This window comes from Poromitra crassiceps (assembly GCF_964638095.1).
Source record: "Poromitra crassiceps genome assembly, chromosome: 1".
Taxonomy (NCBI): Eukaryota; Metazoa; Chordata; class Actinopteri; order Beryciformes; family Melamphaidae; genus Poromitra; species Poromitra crassiceps.
The window spans coordinates 81850904-81867236 of NC_139623.1; the positions used below are offsets into that span (position 1 = coordinate 81850904).

At 44.0% G+C, this 16333-nt stretch overlaps 1 protein-coding gene across 2 annotated transcripts in view; it reads left to right on the top strand.

Moving 5' to 3' along the window:
- Positions 1-8881, top strand: part of LOC310781775 (tubulin-specific chaperone cofactor E-like protein) — a 42127-nt gene extending 33246 nt beyond the window's left edge. For both annotated transcript variants that reach the window (XM_083642401.1, XM_083642402.1), the window contains exon 9: positions 4186-8881. In XM_083642401.1, coding sequence (XP_083498527.1) covers positions 4186-4531 — 346 coding nt within the window. In that variant the 3' untranslated portion in view covers positions 4532-8881. The remainder of the gene's footprint in view (positions 1-4185) is intronic.
- Positions 8882-16333: the final 7452 nt, after the last annotated feature.

A 16333-nucleotide genomic window follows, 5' to 3' on the forward strand; every position in this document is an offset into this window, starting at 1 on the left:
GGCTGGTAATTCTAATGAATCCTTCAGTTGATTTTGTTTCAGTCTGGACGACTTGTCTTCAGATAGCAAGAGAACTGGCTCACTGGGTGATGTCTCATTGTCATCAGGTCACAGGTGGTTTTGGATATTTGTTGTATTTCCGCAACACTTCACACACGGACCCGGTTGGGCCGGCTGATCTTGCAAATCGCTTTGCATTTGTCAAGCTCGTTTTTGCCTTTGAATCCGAAATTGTTCCAGACATATCTGCCTTTAGTTTTGCCGGCGTCCACCATGTTGCTTGTTTTGACTTCACTGAGATCGCTTTGCACACGCACGAAGAACAAGCGGCGGCTGGTGGTGCGTTCACGGACGAAAATAAAAAAATCTATCTCTGGACATAAGAATCGATATCAAAGGATTAAAATAAAAACCGATTCAAAATCTGAGAATCGATTTTTTTAATCCAGCCCTACTGATGACACACACATACACACACACACACACACACACACACACACACACTATCATCGGCTACTTGAATATTGGGGGGATGTATCCTTTATCTCACCCTGTTGCATCTTTGACACTACACAAGAAGGAACACACATTAAATGGAATAATAGTTGCCATGATTTTGCGTCACTCCATCCGTGGCTGTACTCCATCTAGCCACAACCTAGGGATGCCTGACCCCGCGGTTGCCACACGACGCACGTGGTCCTGGGCCGAATTTGCCCTTGTTAAGCCAAGTGAGAGCAGAAATTTACCTTCTTAGTGCTTTGATCTGGACATGCGCCTCAATTTTGTCCTTGTTCGAGCTATAGAACATTTTGGGACATCCCGTTAAGTAGTTTTTTGTTTTATTTTATCTTTACTCACCCAGGTAAGGTTTCTTAGCATTTAAAGGACACTTAGCTGACAGTAGTTGCCGACGAAGAATAGAAGAGCATCACTCATTCACGTTCCCTACGCAGATTTCTTTCCCAGCCGTTCCAGTAACCTTCACAAGTCACCAGTCTGTTTTCTCTTCCTGTTACCCGCCATTGTACCCAAGTTTCTATTGTCAATGCAGTATAACAGTGAGCTCATTGAGTCCAGGAGACAGAGAGAGAAATAAAATAGGTTGTAGTGACTAACATAATTTCCTGAAGGGAGTATAGGTTGAAGGAAAGATCTACGCATCAGTGTTGAGAATGGGGGGGGGTTCGGGAGTAAAAGCATTTAAAAAAAATTAATATAGGTTGAATCACAATTGTATTGTATTAATTGGTGACATAGCAAAACGGACATATGTCACTGCGGTGACATCATCGGTGAGGATGTCAGACTTGCCCCTGTGAGGTCATCAATGATGTCATACCTCGAATGTGTATTGTATAAAAAGCGATGTTCTGCTATGCTATCTTACCTCTCTTTATCTGTTGCTTCTGCCTTACATCTGCCTGTGATATTTCAATAAAGCTTGAAAGACAGTTCCTACCTAACGGATCCAGCGTAACTCAACACAACTTCCCTACAGTAGCCACGGAATTTTATAATTGTATAGTTAGTTAGTTTAGGTAATTGCTGCTTGCTGGGTGTCTGTGGAGAGCTTCAGAAGCTCTCCATCCTGCCGGTAAAATTCGGGCATTAGGAAACGCCGAATACTTGTAATTCTTTAGTGTTTGCCATGAAAATTTTGTCATTTTTGCCACAGAATATCATCTATCGCAGCTTCAATCTACAAATATTGCTATTGATTTTCAAAACCCCATATCATATGCAATATTAGTGGAATATATCAGAACTTGGAGTGGAAGATACAGTAAAACGGCTGTGGCTCAGGAGGTAGGGCGGGTCGTCCACTAATCAGAAGGTCGGTGGTTCGATCCCCGGCTCCTCCAGTTCGCATGTCGAAGTGTCCTTGGGCAAGACACTGAACCCCGAATTGCTCCCGATGGCTGTGCCAGCACCCTGCGTGGCAGCTGGCCGCCTTCGGTGTGTGGATGGGTGAACATAGGCACAATGTAAAGCACTTTGGATAAAAGCGCTATATAAATGCAGTCCATTTACCATTTAAAACATTGCGCACTCCCTCCCCAATTACTACTGTATACAGTAGAAGACTGCTCTGTGAATACCTGCCAAGTCATACCTGGAACAATGGCAAGAACCCATGTCTTCAATATATTTATATGATATCATTTTTGGAAAGGCCTGCTTTACGGCCCTGGTGCGGCAAAATAATTGCCCGCACTCTCCCCCTGCTGCATTCCACTTAACCTGGGCAGAATGTGGGGGAGGGATTTCTGAAGGAAGGTGCGGTCCCTGACTGGGGGAAACTAACCTTTGGGAGACAATGCCACCAGTCTCTCCCCACTCAATGAGTCCTTTGTGCCGGGAATTCTCTGATTGGAAAACCGATACACAAGGTAGCGGGTTGATTTTTTTGTATGTATGTATACACCTCCTCTGTCAACTCCAAACCTTGAGTTGACAGATTGATGTGTTTCCTGATGTCATTGAAGCTGGCATAGCTCTGCTTCATCACAAATTGTCTACCTAATTATGACAAAGTGCTCGTTTGGATGTGAAAGACAAGGGGGCCAAGTACTGTATATGTATAGACGGTTTTAACTTGACAAGCATAAACATTCTAAATAGTCCCTAGCTTATTTCCTGTTGCGTTTGCGAATACAATAGTTGAGAGGAAATAAGCTCAGTTTCCAACTGTTCTCAACACGATTCCGTGAAAACCGTCTATACGAGGCGGGAAATTCATTTTTTTGTGAATCTTTTTCTGCACTGCAACCATCCAAAGCCCTCCAGGCATTTACTTGTCTTCACGTTTAACTTTCTCTTCCTGTTCGTTTCATCGCTTCTTCCTTATAAATGGCATATTCATGGCCTTGGTCCCCAGCCAGTTTCTCAGTGTAGATCCTGGGTTAGGGATCGGCGTGACTGCGTGTGGGTGTTATGGGGGGTGTCGGACACGGTCGCTAAGCAGTGGACACACTGCTATCCCCTTTCGATTCGGATGGGGCCGTGGCCTGACTACCCCCAGAGATCAGAGCCTGCAGGGTGGGTCACAGCCTCTCAGGTGAACACACAGAGATCTGACACAGCCTGGCTTTGAGTAACCATAAACTCAGCCTTAAACCGCCACTCGGACTGCAGACATGGGACATGTCTAAAGCACTTTCCAAAATGGTCGGAGCTAGATCAGTGGATATACATGTAGGGCAATGGGGTAGGGGGGTTAGCTGTATTCAAAACATCTTGAGGGACAAGTTGCCAGTATTTTCAATAAAGAAACAGAAGACAATTAAAGAAATGGGTTTGCTGGAAAGGAGGGATTAGTTGCAAGGAAAGAGTGAGTGAAAGAGAAGACTGGCTTGGAATAGAAATCTGAGAGTTGGAGTAGCCTTAGAATGAGTAGAGAGGGACTGACAGGGGAGTGGGCCTGGAAAAGGTGGATGTTGAGGGCAAAGTGTGTGTGGGTGGGATGGGGAAATAAACAACTTTCACCTGGAGAAGTGGAGAGCAGGAAATGAGAGAATGAGATAGGATGAAACGCCAGAGGAGAAGCTGGCAAAGACCTGGGCTAGATAGCATCTGTATTAGCCGCAATACTTTCGGCATTTGGCGCTGCTACCTTTTGCCTCAATTACCAAAGATTTTGGGAAAGCTATTTGGAATGTGTGCTTGTTATCACCATGCTTACCAGGTGAAATGAGGCCTTTTAGCTAAATGGCCGCTCATAGAATGGCACGTCTTTGTGCACTGTGGCCTTAGAGGAGAATTCCCAGGGTGGGGCGGGAGTTTTGGCCTGAAACCCCAGGCCAGGGGATTTGCTTTGTGGGGGAGCTTTTGGGGAGGGAAGGGAAATTGCTTTGATTGGCCCAGCTGTTACAGTAGCTTTGAAAGCACAGGCCTTTTCTCCTCCATTTTATTTAATCGTTCCTCGGCCCTTATCTCTAGCACGCATTCCCCCGAGGTGGCAGAGAGCTTTCTCACGGCAAGCGAGGGGCCGAGAACTCGGTGTTTCGCTCCCTCGCAAACACTCGCACACATACACGTACACACATTTACCCCTACACTCAAATGAGCACGCATAGTCCTTTAATAATCATTTACAACATATTGTTATCCTTCCCCTTGTTGTTTAGTGCTCCTCTGCACCGCATAAACCTGTGACGAGACATGAGCCCTGCTTTCTCCCAGGTACCACATCCTCGTATCGAAGTACGGCCATCTGGCCCCGCTGGCGGAGGTGGACCTGAGCCCCCGCAGTGCCACGGTGGATGTCCGCTGGGGCGAGCGGGTGGAGGCGGTCAACCTGCGTCTGGAGCAGACGGTGGGAGAGCTGAGGAAACGGCTCAAAGCCCTGCTGCAGCTTCCCTCCAATGGGACCAGGCTCTTCTACATCAACCGGGAGATGTGCTCGGTCCTGGGGCCCGAAGAGATGAAGTACGGCTGTCGAGCCCTCCATTCCTACAGCATCCGGGACGGTGACGAGATACTAGTCGTGCCCAAACTCAAACATCACTGCAGCTCCTCAGAGTTTTGAGTCAACAGGCTTGGTGGAATGGGGGGGAAAGGGACCTCAGGAATTTTAGAGAATGAACACCCACTGGATACTAAGCTTTCGTGTTGAACCTTTTTATATCATAAAAAGGTGATATTTCATCAGCCTTGAATGTAAAGATGTTGGTCAGAAACCTCCACCACATTGAACAAGTTTATACAGTGTGTAGTATAAGTCAAGTTTATACAGTGTGTACTGTAGTATAAGTCAAGTTTATACAGTGAGTAGTATAAGTCAAGTTTATACAGTGTGTAGTATAAGTCAAGGAATCTATGAAGACATTACATCATACCAATGTTCTGTGGGGCCAATTCTATTCTATATCTATGTTGTCTAACCTTTGATGAAGAAATACCTCTACCAAATGAAAGAACACACTTCAGAGAACTGACAGTTTCTTCCTAAGGTGCACCAGGGGTGGGCGATATTTCAGCGTATTTCTGCGATAACGATATTGTTGAAAAATATTGGTGGCGCACTGGTAGCACTGTCGCCTCACAGCTAGAAGGTCCTGGGTTCGATTCCCACCTGGGACGCTGTGAGCGATGAAGGAGCGCGTACCCGTCCGTATGTCCTCGAGTGCCCACCGCCCGGGTGGGTTCGTCAAAAGTGCCTTTCTGTGTGGAGTTTGCATGTTCTCCCCGTGCCCCCTGGGGGTTTCCTTCATATAGGAACCCCTCACCAAAAAACATGCAATATCCTGGTCGCTGAAGTGGTGCCTCCTCTGGTCGTTCGGGGCGCCTGTTCGGAGGGAGGGGAACTCGTTGGAATAGCGTGACCCTCCCACGTGCTATGTCCTACCGGTGAAGCTTCCCCTGTCAGGTGAAAAGAAGCGGCTGGTTACTGCCCATGTCTCGGAGGAAGCATGGAGTCAGTTTCGGCTCTCCCAGGATAAATAAATGTAATTCGCACTAATGGGGGATAAGAATGGGGGGTGGGGGGGGTTCAGGCTGCATAACGGTGTGACATTACATCAACAAGTCGGAATATTGCCATTATTGCTATTATCATTATTTAGAAATGAGGACCACAATGGACTTTATTGTGTTGTAATTCCGGGACCATTTTAATACTGGTGTATGGGTTTTTATCAGTTCATTGTGTATTTTAAACAACTGTCACAAATGAATCCATTCATTCATTCATCACAATATTAATTATTTTACAATATGAATATGAATTGACCGATGTCGTGAATGATATGATATGGCACACCCTTATTGTGTGCAGGAGCCTACAGGAATAAGTCATTTGTTTATTTGCTGTTGATTCTGTAAGGTATGTCTATAATCATGTTTGGATACTATTTGGAGCCAAAAGCAACTAAACGAAAGTGTTCTTTCAACTGGTAGTGTTGGTGTGCCCCTCCATGCATTGCCCTCATAGGCTTCAATAGAACTGGCCCTAAAGTCTGGACCTATAGAACGTTGCTATGATGTAATGTCTCTTCCTTCTTTATAGGTTGCTTTGTATATGTGCACATACTTTACACTTTAACACAGGTCCAGATTAGCTAAGGTTGCATTGTGCCTCAGTTGCTTGAGCTAAGAGCACAGAGTTCATTAAGAGTTCATTAAGCCTATTTCACACTTAATGAACAAACAATCCAATGATGCAAGTCCATATAAAATTCTAATTAATAAAAGCCTATCATGTAAGTGGAAACATGGTGCACAGCTTTCAGGCCTATTGGATCTACTCTATGCTTCTCTTTAACCCTATAGCATTTTCAAATTCTTGAACTGAATACCAAAACCCCAAATCCCAAATCAAGAGTTTTTGTCTTGGTGAAAGATGCTGAAGGTGCTCTTCTCTATGCAACCCTAACCTCGCGTCACCAGGCTCTTCTCGGCAAGAAAGAGCCTGGCTTCCGTTCACAATTGATTTTGTCACCCTACCTGGTTCCGGCCTAGAGCCCGCCCTAGACAGGAAGGGCAGCGTTTCTAGCTCGTCAACTTTTACGTTAACTTGACAATTTGACAAGTATCAGAACGGCAAACAACAAAACAAAAGATGGACGTACCGAACGAAGTTTTTGAAGAAGTTCTTGTAGAAACATTGTGGATTCACAATCTCACATATTATAAGCCAATACAGAAGCTTTACATCAGACAATTAATCGAGGAAAGAGACGTCAAGCTAGCGGCAACAAATACGTTTTTTGGCGCACTTCCTTCCGGTGTTCATTCTGGTTCTGTGGTTTACACCCCCATGACAAAAAGCAGGGTGAAAGGTGCCCAGACTAATGCAACCCTCTAGTAAATGTGGACCAGAGTCTATTCATTACAAATGTGTTTTCTCTCTGCAATGAGCATTAGCAGTCCTTTTCCACCCTTTTACTGTCATTCACCCCGTTCTCTTTTCACACGAGGCATGATAGCAAGGTGAAATAATATTGAGACAACCCTAGCACACAGGCACCGTGCGCTCACCTCAAGTCAGGACGCGCCGGCAGAAAGATGAGAGCACCCTGAAGTAGAGAAGAGAAGGGGTGTCAGATGCTCGGGTTACTGCGGGTCTTCTTGTTGTCCACCCCGTGAATGAAGCAGCTCTCTCTCTCCCTCTCTCTCTCTCTCTCTGCAAATGCTGTTAACGAGAGATGGTGAGACCCGGTCTATATGGTAACCGTACACTGGCCCGCTGTGTCACGGCCACTTCCCCTGCATTTAGGTTACAATGGCTTCACCCAACATGGCTGTTGCCCTCCACCCGCATTCACCTCAATCTCTCCCTTACATCCGTCTCAACTCACCCAACACCTCCAGCGTCTGCTCTTTCACAGGACCCGGGGTCACAAGCTTTTCCGCCGGCTCATATTGTCAAATCATTGTTTTCAAATCAATGATGTGCTGTTGAGGGGTGGTGGGATTCTTTGCAGGTAGCTTTTGTTGTTGTTTTTTTCTTGTTACATTTCAGTCTTTTACTCTCTGGGTGGGTTGGATTCAGACATTAACTTAAAGATCCATAAGGAAAGATTTGTATATAAAACACAGCCATCCTATCAGTCTAAACCAGTGGTTCTCAAACTTGTTCACGTCAAGGACCTCTAAACTCTCACAAATTAGACCGGACCCACCATTTGATAGATTTTCTCCCAGGGTCCCCCCAGCAGGGTTTCATACAGAAAGTCTATGCAACCCATGGCCAAAATAGTCATACATTGTCATTGCATTACTTATGGATGGAATTATAGTGAAAATAAATTAGTCCCCTTTTGGCTGGGGACCCCCGCAAGGACCCCTGGGCGTACCTGGACCCCACTTTGAGAACCGCTGGTCTAAACCACAAAGTGGGACTAGAGTAGAGTGTCCCATCCACACTAATTGCCTAAATGTGGTTCCAGTGTCGGGTATGGACACTTCTCTGCCATAGTAAATGACAAATTGAAATTTAAGAGTGAGATACAAAAATGGCTCTGAGGCAGCAGTGAGTGAGTGAGTGCTCCGTCCAGAGAAAAGTGTATTAACTGACATTAGATCCTTGGTATCCTGTGATATAAAGCATCACAGAGCAGTTGGTTGGTAAACGTGACCATGCTGCTTGCAGTTTGCAAGACGTGCACTTGAAGCAATGATTTTATGTGGAGTGCGCCCATTGGTTTCCTGGGGAAAGACAAGAAATCTCCACTAACTAATTAACGGCAAACACCAAACGTGGTATGAAATGTTGAGTCAGAAAAACGAATGATAAAAAAATCACACCCAGGTGTTTCAGTAAGTGGTGCAGATTTAGGAACAGTCGTCTGAGAAAATGCTTTGTGGAAGCGATCAGATTATTTCTCATATATATTGTTTACCTGTACAAAAAGTGTGACCTCTACGACCTTCTATTCCTAAGAAAGCCCCTCCTCCATGTCCCCCCACCACTCACATCCTCCTAGTCACTCCCCCCTACCCACCCCTCGAATCCCGACTCTCTACCACCTCCTATTTGCCTTTTTCACAGCAGCCTTTTTGTTTCTCAAAGGCACGAAAGTGCAACCAAAACATTAACGAGGGCCCGGGCACTGGAACACCAAATGGATTGGAAGTTGTAAACCCTCATTAATGTTTTACTTGCACCTGTGTTACATCCTACCTTTTGGAAACAAAATGGCTGCTGTGAAAAAGATCAATACCTAGCTATGGCCCCTCTTCACTAACCACACCCCCTCATGCTACAAGCAGACATCTCATGCTACAAACGGACACAGATGTAATATAGAAGCGGCTGCACAGCTTAAAATTGGGAATGGTACGTAAACGATTTGACTTTTCGAGAAAGTGCCTTGCCATTGACCATCCATGAGAATTTAATTTGTGCAAAATCTACAGTGTCAAATCTAGGGATGAGGATCGTAAATTTTTATTTTTATTTTTATTGATATTGATACCATTTTCAAGACTGCTTAACGATGCGATCAATAGCACTATCGATACTTATCTATTATTTGGTGGAAAGACGAGACATCAATAAATTCTTAACGGAACTGGTTTTGCTTTTCTTGCTTATGTTTTATTGCTTATGTCTCTCGAGACATAACGTTACGTTATACAGCTATCTTGATAGCATAGTTTTGATAAGCTTGGACCTTATTGATTTTCAGGTTTTGAGAAATTATCAATCGATACCTATCGATACTGGGTCTCGATCCCCATCCCATAGTCAAATCTTCAGGGGGATGGGACACATGTTGAAAAGATAAATGGTAATACTTTATAATAACGTTCAGTCGTAAGTCATTTATAAGCCTTTAGTTAATGATGAACTAATCATTTACAAAACGTGAATATACATTTTTAGATTATTAATAAATTCTATGTTAACATATCACAAATGCGTTGTAAGTCATCTATAAACTTTTAGTAAATTAAGTGTTCCTCACCTGTTATAAATTATGTGTAAATCATTTACAATTAATTTTCAAGGCTTTCTGCATCCCCTAATCTAAAGTGTAAACCATTCATACAAGGGGGTAGCTAGCTCTGTCAAAATTGAAGCCAATGTGCAAGTGCACTTAAACCTGCACTGTTTCAAATGACCTGCAGGGGGCGACCCATTGGTCTGTGGACTTCTGTTTTTTGATGTCTCACGTATGGCATTTTGGCCATTGCCATCTTGGATCTCGACACAATTCCAGGGGTTTCCCACAGAGCACGGCCTGCTATTGGTCTGTGATGTGTGATCAGTGGAAAAGCAACCTGTCAATCACGCCCCCAAAAAACTAACTAAAGGCCTATAAATGACTTTCGACTGAACGTTATTATAAAGTGTTACCAGATAAATTTGAACTACAGTCCAGGAAGGTATTTTACGTTACATCTGTTTACGTAGTTCAAGGTTAGAAGACCTACTGCCATGTATAAAGCCGTTTTAATACGTTATCGCCCAGATTTTTTGTGCGACTATGATTACATGAAGACTTCAAACGGATGATCCAAGCCCAAGCAAAGTAGTCTAATTACTGGAGTGCCATGACTGTTGAGTTGATGTATGGTTAAGATGTTGTCTGATGTAACCAGCCATTTACCTAGAGCCATTTATCAGGCAAACATTCTCCTATTGAACACAGTTATGTTCTCAGATGCATAACACTTGTTAGCTACTTTCAAGTGTAGCTAACAAAAGTGTGTGAAAATGTGTTCAGCTTTACAGCATTCTCCGATACAGACTTGGTTTTTGTAGATGGCTATATATAACCATTTGCATGTTGTGATCTGTTCTGATATGTTTGATTTAAACTGTTAAAGCAGCTACGAGCAACTTTTTCGATTGTTATTAAACAGTATAAATTTAATATCAATGCATCACATCTTACCTCTAATAGTCGACGAGACCAAAGCCATGTGTATCTGAGATTGCTCCCTTAGGTGATTATTAAGTCTATAGTCTGTCTAAACTCGCGCCAACAGGGGGCTCTCTAGAGCGACCGGACCGGGTAACCCGGAAGTGAAACGCGGAAGTGAAACCAGGAAGTGAAACGCAGCTGCCTTTTTACGCCATTTGCGCTGCCTAGCAACATAACATAAACAATGTGAACGCCACGCATACTCGCGGGAACATCTCTCGTTATATTCTAACAGGTTTTTTGGAAGTTATTTTGTGGTTATGGCCGAAGTGGCTGCTGCAAACCGTTTCATTTCAATTCCTGATCTGCCCTGGCTACAGACACACTAACACTGGCCGATTCACTCGGGGTTCAAGCGAGACTACTCTGCGTTGGTATCGTCGACTATTAGAGGTAAGATGTGATGCATTGATATTAAATTTATACTGTTTAATAACAATCGAAAAAGTTGCTCGTAGCTGCTTTAAGGGATCGACAATTCAGCTAAAGAACTTTTTAATGTAATGTTTGTCTTGGATGCCAATTATTTTTTTATTTTTTTTATTTTTTTTATTATATCGGCATTACGATCTGTGATTATTTACAGATCATGTTATTCATAAAAACCTAGATGATAGTGGCTAAATCATGATGATGGTATGGCTAGCGCTGTGTAAAACACGGTTTGTGCTTAATTTATATTGCTGTCTTTTTCCCTTTTTTTTTTTAACCTTTATTTAACCAGGCAAGTCATTAAGAACAAATTCTTATTTACAATGGCGACCTGACAAAAGGCAAGCCTCTTGAGGGAGAGGGGTAGGGACTAAAAGAAATAAAAAAAAAACATTTAAAAGGACAACAGCACATATCCAACACATCCATTCGTTTACAGGTATTATGAGTGACAGGAGACATTACATAAGAAACATTATACAATCTAGCACACACGCAACAGAAAACTAGCTAGCAGACCAACATCGGGCAACAGAGTCGCAGCAAGCAGCAAGACAAACAGGCAAAAAGCAAAACAGCCACAGCAAAGCAAGGCAAGAACAAAAATGCAAACAAACTACAACCAGGGATCTGGGATATTAGTGGGTCGGGAAACAGCTGCATGTATCATCAAGAATGTCCACAATCAATTGCTTAAAAGCTAATTTGGGAATCAATTTGTCCAGTTTCAGTGTTTTTTGCAGATTGTTCCAGTCATTGGCTGCGGCAGACCGGAAAGACAACAGACCAAGTGCAGTATTTGTTTTCGGAGCTTTCAACAGAATAAGGTTTGCAGAGCGGGTGTTGTAGGCCGCAGATGCTTTTTGCAGCAAGTGACAAAGGGTAGGGGGGGGACAGACCAAGGAGGGTTTTGTAGATTAACATGAACCAGTGAATATTACGACGTGTGTGCAAAGAGGGCCAGTTGACAGAGGAATACAGTGTGCAATGGTGTGTTCTGAAAGGTGCGTTTGTAGCAAACCGGATAGCAGAGTGATAGAGAGCATCAAGTTTCTGAAGTGTGCCCTTGCATGCCGACCTATATATAACGTCACCATAGTCCAACATGGGAAGAATGGTAATTTGGACAAGAGTTAGTTTAGCAGAGAAAGTGAGGGAGGAGCGCATTCTATACAAGACACCAATTTTAGATTTGACCTTAGACTGTAATCTGCTGATATGGTGTGAGAAAGACAGAGTGCTATCTAGCCATATACCCAGGTATTTATACTCAGTGACCTGCTGTAGGATAGTCCCGTCAAGGGTGGTGATGTCTCGGGTGGGAGAAGGCAAAGAACACTTCCTACCAAACCACATGACCTTGGTCTTTGCTGTGTTCAACAAAAGGTTTAGGGAGGAGAAGGCCTTTTGGACCCTTAAGAAGTTATTCTCAAGTGAACTAACAACTGCGTCTGGGGAGGGACCAACGACATAAAGAACTGTGTCATCAGCGTAAAGGTGAATAGATGAGTCTACAACAGAAGCAATGTTATTTATATATATTGAAAATAATGTGGGGCCTAGGATTGAACCCTGGGGTACACCCTTAGTGACAGGGAGGGGCTGAGAGAGGAGTTGTTCTGTTTTAACATATTGCAGCCTATCAGTAACTTTTTTTTTTTTTCTCACACTTTTTGTTTTCTTAAATGACTGTACTGCCATTTTACTTGAGATCAACGTTAATGCCATATCTGGTACAAGTGTATAATGGTGCTTTTTCGGTTTGTTTCATCCTAACAAAACAGACATTCTAATTGCTCTAGGACAGGTCATTACAGTTTTCATTGTTTTAAATGTTTAAGTAAGCAGTAAGTTTAAATTTACCACCTGCAGAAATCTTCTACATACACATGTATTGTACAATCAATCTTGAATCTGAGCATGCCTCTAGAAACTTGAGTAGCTGCTGGTCCATTCTTTTACTACAGCTGAGCTGCCAAAGGAATCACAGCCAATGGTCGTCACTGTAGAAAACTTCACTGTTGCTGTACTGATGACAGTAGCTGTCGTAAAGACAGGGGGAGTGTTTATGATTTACGGTTGTCGTAAAGTACCACCAGTTGTAACATGGCCGACATGCATTAAAGCCGCACTACTAACCGCAGCAACCTGTGAGCGTATTATTGATGTTTAACATAACATTACATGGTACCACTGCTAACATGAGAAAACTGCTGCACCGAGAGACTGAGTTCCAGTGGGGACATGAGCATGATGCAGAGTGGAAGCAGCTGATACATCTTCTGACAAGTGAGCCCCTGCTGAGTTTTTTCTGTCCTGAGAAGAGAACAAAGGTGTCTACTGATGCCTCGAAGGATGGGCTGGGGGCGGTCCTTCTGCAGGAAGATGGGGGTGCATGGCGGCCAGTGGCGTATGCGTCACGCTCTATGACTGATACAGAGGGCAGATACGCACAGATCGAAAAAGAGTGCCTTGGTCTGGTTTTTGGATGTGAAAAATTTCATACCTACATCTATGGACTTCCTAATGTCATATTAGAGACAGACCATAAGCCACTGCTCGGTATTGCAAAGAAAAATCTGTGTGACATGTCACCCCGGATACAACGCCAATGAAAGTATGTCTTCATTAAGAAGGGGGAAGATGTACTGATGACAGTAGCTGTCGTAAAGACAGGGGGAGTGTTTATGATTTACGGTTGTCGTAAAGTACCACCAGTTGTAACATGGCCGACATGCATTAAAGCCGCACTACTAACCGCAGCAACCTGTGAGCGTATTATTGATGTTTAACATAACATTACAGTTGCTAAATTGCACGGCCAATCAGATGTTGTGTACTTCGGCCTTCATGCTTCCTGTCCAAAATATTTGAAGAGAAATTGATCATGCAATAGACACGATTGTACACAATGAATGAATAGTATAATATAACACTGTAAAATGGCAGTGCAAGCTTATACAGTATATATTAGGTCATTGCAAAAAAAGTTTTTTCTTATTTAATGAGAAAAGGTGATGCAAAACTGCAAGCGTACAATAACAAGAAAAATTTGGAAATGACTAGGCCTAGCCAAAGTCATCATCAGTTCCACAAGGTATGGAGCGGTGACAGGGTCCCCTCCTGTTACTTTGCGACACGTGACTAGTCTTCGCAGCTCCGTTTCATAGTCTGAATGCTTGGCTGTGCAGAAGACGGGACCCTGCAGATCTACTCGCTTTCTGGCAGCCACGTTTCAGCCCAAGCCGCAAAGAGTCCATTCCATACGTGTCAGGCGGTGTCGTGTTTCTGGGGCATTCCCTCTTCTTCTCCCCCTCTTCTTCGTCTCAGCAGCATGGTTATAATCCGGAGTGGGGGGTATCGATGCCCCATCGCCGCCCACTCCTCAACACACACACACACACACACACCCTGTCAGCACTGGCAGACCCCAGGTCAGGGTTTAGGAGTGTCAGATTGGCTGCCGAGGTGCCGGTCACCTCTTTCATGGGGATCGTATGGAGCTGGCTTCAAGGTTATGCAAATTCAGTCTGAGTTGATGTACGGGTGTCATGATGTCATGCCTTGGCTACTTCTGCGGTTTGGGGCAATGGAAGTCCCCTTCACATGTAGGCTGGTTGGCCCCTCACTGTTCTCTAAAAGCCTTTGTGACATGCAGACCTGTTTGTACTTCATAGTGCTTCAGTCATTTGATTTGGGGGGGGGCTTCCGGCACCGCTCAGATCACACCCATATTCAAAGCCTTCATTTTAATGTGAACTACACACCTGTAATGTTTTTTTTCACACACAGACTCACAAGGAGAAAACAATACCAGCCACACACTGTGGCAGCTGGTAACAAGGATAGGAGAATGCTGTAGATGCAACAGCGGTTCTCCATTTCTCGTTGGTATATTGACTATTTTGTGTACTTTATGTACAGTAGCATGGCATCAGTGTCAAATTAGTTGTCATTGGTGTAATCACGGTAAACAAATGAGATCATGGTGAGGACGATCTGCAGCCTCTATCTCATGCTTGCAGTATTGTTGATGCTTTCCCGCCAAATCCGACCTGGTGGCAGTGTGGCGCACACAGTAAAAGGCAGTTTAGGCCGATAGAGGCTGACAGTCTTCTTGGTGATGGTCTTGGTTTATTTACAGTAACTGAAAGGGCACTTGGTGAGCGCAGACCTTCGCCAAAGGCCAATATTGTAGTTTGTGCTATTATTGCTTGTTCGTGAGTCAGATATGAATCCACTCCAGAATTTAAATGAGTTCTTTCTTGGCCCATGCTACACCCTTCCATGAAGTTTCATGAAAATTGGGCTGGTTTTTTAAACCAGCAAAGGGCACCAAATACATAACCTCCTGGGCAGAGATATTTATTATACCTATGTAAATAATGCAAATTAGTGATTGGTACTGTATGTTTTTTTTTATCTTTATTTATATAGGGGGGGAGTCTCAATGAGAGAATTGTTCTCTTTTTCAGGATTGCCCTGTTCACATTCACACACATTCACACTTGCAAGCAGACCCCAACCACAGTCTGATCTGCTGGCCACTGAGCAGCTCCTGTGGAGCAGTTGGGGTTAAGGGCCTCCTTGCTCAAGGGCACCTCAGTGGTGAATGAGGGACGGGCAAGTGCTGCTTTTCACTTTTCCCCACCCAGATTTATCCTGCCTGTCCGGGAGATTGAACCGACAACCTTCCAGTCACAAGCTTGCTTCTCTAACCTTTTTTTGTGATACATTTTTTATTGACACCATTCATTCAATATGCATCATTACTGATACAGGGTGCCCACTGATTTATGAATGATACTGATGCTACCTGTAGCACCTTTTAAGATCCCTACTAATGTAGCCAGGGTCAATGGAACAGACACCTGAAATTACACATACGATATTCCTGTATTCAACAAATTGACCAGTTGATGTGCTCTGTTGGCATTTGATGGATGCTTTCCTCCAAAATGCTTTATAGTATGTGTGCTTTACAGTACGAGTGCTTAACAGTATGGGTGGCCTCGGTAGGAATTAAGCCCCACTCGACATTGAATTTCCACCTGCATTTAACCCATTGAGTTGCAGGAAAACACAATACATTAGTCTTCAGTTGAGCTGATTTCTTGACCACAGAGACATAGACAAGCTATCCTCAAAAGTCACTACAATTTCCCTGTGGACCAATTTAGCTCCACAAATGGATCATTGCCACATCTTGGCTGGAGCCTAAATGGTGTCACTGAGCTTGGAGATATTCCCGAACACAAGGTCAGGAGATGGATGGGGCTGGACTGGTCTCGATCGCACCTAACGCCCAGTTCCATACGCAAGACCTGGCCGGGCAGCGGGTATCCTGATCTGCCCCATTGCATTATGAAGTGGGATTGAGGGCAGGGAGGGCTGAACAAGGCCTATTGTATGTGCAGGTGAAGGAGTCATCGGGGTAAGATGGTTTGGGTTACCAGGAGGAGATTGGACATTGTGAATGGAGAGGCAGGAGAGGAGGGCTAGGGCAAGGCCAACTGCTGGGCATA